The sequence below is a fragment of the Lathyrus oleraceus genome, chromosome 1, assembly GCF_024323335.1.
Source record: "Lathyrus oleraceus cultivar Zhongwan6 chromosome 1, CAAS_Psat_ZW6_1.0, whole genome shotgun sequence".
Taxonomy (NCBI): domain Eukaryota; kingdom Viridiplantae; phylum Streptophyta; class Magnoliopsida; order Fabales; family Fabaceae; genus Lathyrus; species Lathyrus oleraceus.
The window spans coordinates 358,330,304-358,336,040 of NC_066579.1; the positions used below are offsets into that span (position 1 = coordinate 358,330,304).

At 31.4% G+C, this 5,737-nt stretch overlaps 1 protein-coding gene across 2 annotated transcripts; it reads left to right on the forward strand.

Moving 5' to 3' along the window:
- Positions 1-1,147: 1,147 nt before the first annotated feature.
- LOC127136380 (ATP-citrate synthase alpha chain protein 1) lies at positions 1,148-5,446 on the forward strand. Of its 2 annotated transcripts, none has more exons than XM_051062943.1 (13): positions 1,148-1,364; positions 1,488-1,628; positions 2,403-2,579; positions 2,703-2,864; positions 2,964-3,044; positions 3,456-3,507; positions 3,611-3,725; positions 3,869-3,950; positions 4,188-4,283; positions 4,382-4,483; positions 4,685-4,801; positions 4,884-5,000; positions 5,114-5,446. In XM_051062943.1, the coding sequence occupies exons 2-13, from the start codon at positions 1,530-1,532 to the stop codon at positions 5,183-5,185; spliced, it is 1,272 nt and encodes a 423-aa protein (XP_050918900.1). In that variant the 5' UTR covers positions 1,148-1,364; positions 1,488-1,529; the 3' UTR covers positions 5,186-5,446. The 2 variants fall into 2 exon arrangements, with proteins under 2 accessions (XP_050918900.1, XP_050918903.1); XM_051062946.1 differs by having other exon boundaries at positions 1,207-1,368.
- Positions 5,447-5,737: the final 291 nt, after the last annotated feature.

Here is a 5,737-nt window from a genome sequence, read left to right on the forward strand (position 1 = left end):
AACACACACGTGGTTACGGTATTTGACCGAGCAAAAGGTTGGTTTAGTGTTGCCGAGTCCATGGATCACAATGAGGGCATGCCAATGAGACAGTACATAGTTGAATTAGATAGAGGTTGGTGCGACTGCGAAAGGTTCCAAGTCTTCCGTACCCCTTGCTCCCATGTCATAGCGGCGTGCTCAAACGTTCGAAGAGATCCATCCTACTTGCTATCTGAACTTTACAAAGTCGCCAGCCTTTCAAATGTTTATAAAATTAATTTTTCAGTAGTGGCAAAAGAGGAATATTGGCCAGAATATCAAGGGGACATCGTCTGGCACAACGAAGTTATGCGAAGGAAGAAAAAGGGTCGCCCTAACATGTCATTTTCATATTTTTCTTTATATATATATATATATATATATTATATATATATATATATATATATATATATATATATATATATATATATATATATATATATATATATATATATATATATATATATATATATATATATATATATATATATATATATATATATATATACCCCTAAAATTAGGGTGTCTTGGACTTCCGCCCCCAAATTCTGTTAACTAGTTATTAACGGGAAAGTTAATGTTTTTTTAACTAGTTAGTAGAAAAAAAATAGCTTTTACTAAATATTTTAAAACCAAATAATTAAATAAGTATAAAAATTAAAAACAAATAATTAAATAAATATAAAAATTATTAAATTAACTTTTATTTAAAGAAAGATAATATGCATATGATAGAAAAGATAAAATAAACAAAAAAAATATTTTTACATAAAATATGTAATAACTAATAGGGTTTAATGGTGATGCAACAATAATCTGACTTAGCGTGATGCATGATCGTCATTGGTTGACAGTGTAAAATAAATTTATACCATAAATACATCATCCATTTTCTCTAACTTATATAGTTAATATATATTTGATAAACATGGAAAAAAATATTCATAACACTGTGATGAAAGTAGCATAAGTCTATTTATCCTATTTAAGAAAAAAAATGAAAGATAGTAAATAAACCACTTTATTTATTTTTGTTTGGTGAACAAACCACTTTGGTAAGTAGCACGAGCGTTTAAAAAAAGTCATTGTTCAAGTTTATACATCTCGCGCTCACCTCGTGCAATGCACAAGAAATACTTACTATTATAATAATAACTCTCAGTTAATTAACAATATAATATTATAATACCCAACGTATCCCATCTTTTCAGTTTCATCTTAATTTCTTCTTTTCCGTAATCTCTATAAATGCAAATTCTCATTTCACAGAGTCACCAAACTCGCCATTGGATCTACCTATCTCTCACCTTCTTCTCCATTCATCCGTTTCTCTCTCTCGAACGGTAGGTACCTAGCTGCATTCTTCTCTCTCGTGCTTATTTTCAGTTGTAATTGGGATTCAGTTTGTTTGATTTTGATTTTGATTTGAAATTTGAGGTTGATTTAACCTGATTTGATCTGGTTAGGTTTGAAGGAAATAATTTGTGTTGGAAAATTAAGAAAGATCTATGGCACGCAAGAAGATCAGAGAGTATGATTCTAAGAGGTTGTTGAAGGAGCATTTTAAGAAAATTTCTGGAAAGGATTTGCCAATTAAGTCTGCACAAGTAAGAACTCTGAATAGTTCTTGATTTTTGTTGATTTGGCGCTGAATCTTATATAACTATGGTTACCGTCTTAGTTTGAAAAAAATAAAAGTGATGAATAGAGAAACTAGTATTAATTCAAATGGCATTGATAAACATTGTCTAAAAGGAGATTTGAATTTGTCCCTTGAGGTTACAATGTTTGACTCTTATCACTAGAGCACATTTTATGATGTATTACTCTGGTCACTATTATAAGCAAATATTCTTTTTGTCCAGTATATTGAATAATTAATGCATCTGATTATATATAGACCATATACATAAATTATTCAATGAACTTGAAAATATAATCTTTGCTTATAATTGTGACCTGAGGAGGGTGTATAGTGTGTATAACTTATAAGTTACCAATATAATATGAACATTGACGGATAACAGGTCTTGAGCATGTGGTTGATAATTTGATCATTGACTAGTGTGTATGGAAAGCCATCTCTTGTGATTCCCTTAAATGGATCTTTGTATCTCATATTAGAGTCTAACTTTCAGCTTTGAGATACCTTGAGCTACCAGTTTTTTTAAAAAAATTTATACAAGTTTGTGCCTAGAAAGATCTAATTTCGATTTACAATAACATGATCTATAATTTGTTAATTTAGCAGTCCGTGCTGTTGATTTTCAATATGAAAACTAGTTTTGTGTATTTAGCTGCGTGGCTATATGATGATGTATGCAACTGTGGTTTGTGAGAAAGTACAGTGATCTAAAGTTGTTGGGTGTTTTTTGTTTCAGGTTACAGAAACAACTGATATCAATGAGCTAGTAGAGAAGGAACCATGGCTTTCATCTTCAAAATTGGTTGTGAAACCTGACATGTTGTTTGGAAAGCGTGGCAAAAGTGGCTTGGTTGCTTTAAATCTGGATTTGGCTGAAGTTGCTGGTTTTGTAAAAGAGCGTCTTGGAAAAGAGGTGTGTTTTCTCCTCTCTCTTCTAAACCTTGGAACGGTTTTTTTTCCACTCTTTTTGATTAAATTTCTCGGTACTTCAAGTTCATCCTTTAAGTGTTTGTTCATGTCTTAATCTAAAATATAGGTTGAGATGGGTGGATGCAAAGGACCTATAACAACTTTCATTGTTGAACCTTTCATTCCACATGATGAAGAGTTTTACCTTAACATTGTCTCTGAGAGACTGGGAAACAGTATAAGCTTTTCTGAATGTGGAGGAATTGACATTGAAGAGAACTGGGATAAGGTACCAAGATGAACTAAAACTTGATTCCCAATGTAAAGTCTGCTCATTTTTTGCTTTATAATTCGATATAAGCTATAATGTGATTTGTTCCTATTTTAGGTGAAGACTGTATTTATTCCAACAGGGGAATCTCTTACATCAGAGAATATATCAGCACTTATTGCAACCCTCCCCTTGGAGGTATATTTACTCTGCTAATTTGTTATTCTACGAACATGTCATTTATGGTACTTTTTTTAATCTAAAATGTATTCAAGCTTTTTGTGTTGGTTATCTTTGAAGCAATGCCCCAGATACGTCAACACCAACAATCATTTGAGAAATTAAAATAATTGAACGTAATCACACGTGTTAGTGTAGGTCTCCTAACACACCTTTAATCTGAAATGTTGGTGCTACTTGAATCACTAATTCTTTTTTGTTGATGGACAAGTTGTTTCAGTAATTTATTAGTTTTTCACATGTATCGGTGTAGGAAACTTGACACACCTTTAATCTGAAATGTTGATGCTACTTATGGAATCACTAATTCATTTTTGTTGGTGGACAAGTTGTTTCAATTATTTATTAGTTTTTCTTTTATGTATACAGATCAAGGGAGAACTTGAGGATTTTCTCAAGGTGGTTTTCAATATATTTCAAGGTATATTAAGAAATATCCATTTATAGACATCTATTGTTCCTGTGAATACAACTTCATTGACAGCTTCCTATAAATATTTTGTTCTTTTTCCCTATCATGTTAGATCTGGATTTCACATTCTTAGAGATGAATCCTTTCGCCCTGGTGGATGGAAAGCCTTATCCTTTGGATATGAGAGGAGAGCTAGATGACACTGCTGCTTTCAAGAACTTCAAGAAGTGAGTTCTATCCTCTCAAGAATGTTAATTTTCATTTGAAGAATGAGTATCATATCTCTAATTAATCTCTTAGAACTGATTTACTGAATGATATTTCATGATTAACATATGTTAATGAGTATGGACTTTCTTCTTATTTTCAGATGGGGAGACATTGAATTCCCTCTGCCATTTGGAAGGGTTATGAGTCCCACCGAGTCTTTCATTCATGGATTAGATGAAAAGGTGAATAAAAAATTTGTATTCAATTCATTCATAACTTTGTCTCAAAGTTGCCTCTCAAACATTATGATTCTTAGTAAGTTGTGATATGGTCTTCTATTCTTCATGGTCAATCATATTCCTTGTACTATTATCTTATGAATCATCAAAAATATTGTTTCTACTACAGTTATCATGGTGCAGTGAAATTTTTATTCTAAGAAACTTATGATGTTTTGTTTGACTGTTTTCTTCTTCCAGACAAGTGCATCATTGAAATTTACAGTGTTAAACCCGTTGGGTCGAATTTGGACTATGGTAGCTGGAGGAGGTGCCAGTGTGATCTACGCTGATACGGTGTGTTTCCATTTCTTCAAAACTAAAATCATTGTTAAACAATATTGTCTTGCAACATTTAGGCCACTAACTTCTTTTAAACAAATTTCTTATAATAGGTAGGAGATCTTGGTTATGCTCCAGAGCTCGGAAACTATGCAGAATACAGTGGCGCACCAAAGGAAGATGAGGTCTTGCAGTATGCCAGAGTTGTAATCGATGTAAATAACTCTTATCTCAACTCTTTTGTATTCTATTATAATATCATCAATTTACAGATTTAGCATTACGCTTTCTATAATCAGACATTTCATTGTTTGGATTTGGAGTGTGTAAAGAATAAAGATAGGTTATATCAGATGCTGGCTACTTTGAAACCAATATAATAGTGCTTATGTATCTCTATGATAATCTCTTTTCAGTGTGCAACTGCAAATCCTGATGGCCAAAAGAGAGCCCTTGTGATCGGAGGAGGAATTGCTAACTTCACTGATGTTGCTGCTACATTCAGTGGCATCATTCGAGCTCTGAAGGAGAAGGTAATGATTATTTTTTTTAAAAAAATTGAAAAAAATATGTAATAAACAGCCCTTAATTGATAGTTGAGCTATTACTAACCAGGAACAAAAGCTAAAAGAAGCAAATATGCACATTTATGTGAGGAGAGGAGGTCCCAACTACCAGAGGGGTCTAGCAAAAATGAGGGAACTTGGAGAGGAAATTGGCATTCCAATTGAGGTTTTGATTATATTACATATCTTTATTGATTGTTTTAAGAAACCAATTGATGTTGATTTGCAAAATTGCTTTTAGTTTACTTTTTTATCTGATCTATTTGGCTTTTTTATCAGGTTTATGGACCTGAAGCTACAATGACTGGTATATGCAAACAGGCAATCCAGTGCATCACTGCAAGTGCATAATTATCTGTATTCTTGCCAATGCTGTCTTAAAGCGTATTCATGTGTAGTTTGTAGTGATTGTTGTTGATTCATAATTGTATTTCCATTTTATCAGAATTGAGAAATTTGATAAGATAGAGCATCGATTGTTAAATGTTTAATAATCTAATAAAGTGGTTAAGAATGTTTGTATTGTGTAGAATTCTTATACTATAGTCTTGATTCAAGAATGTGACATTTGTATTTCGTTTATGTTTAAGTCAAGCTGCAATTTCTCATCAATAGTTCTCACATTCAGATTTTTCCATAGAGACCTATTTATCTAAATTGTATGTCTTATTAATGTAAATATGTCCTAAGATGAACATTTGAATTATATATATATATATATATATATATATATATATATATATATATATATATATATATATATATATATATATATATATATATATATATTTTTTTTTTTTTTTCATAATAAGATCTATTTAAACTTTATGATGAGAATGTGTATGTGTGAGTAGTGTGGATAATAGTCCCACATTGGTTGATGTTGATAATATGGAGACTTGA

What these genes read in the sequence shown, in the direction of transcription:
- LOC127136380 (XM_051062943.1), top strand. Translation starts at nt 1,530, where the DNA reads ATGGCACGCAAGAAGATCAGAGAGTATGATTCTAAGAGGTTGTTGAAG. An exon ending in TGCCAATTAAGTCTGCACAA is followed by an intron (nt 1,629 to 2,402) that starts GTAAGAACTCTG and finishes TTTTTGTTTCAG; the next exon opens with GTTACAGAAACAACTGATAT. An exon ending in GCTTTCAAGAACTTCAAGAA is followed by an intron (nt 3,726 to 3,868) that starts GTGAGTTCTATC and finishes TCTTATTTTCAG; the next exon opens with ATGGGGAGACATTGAATTCC.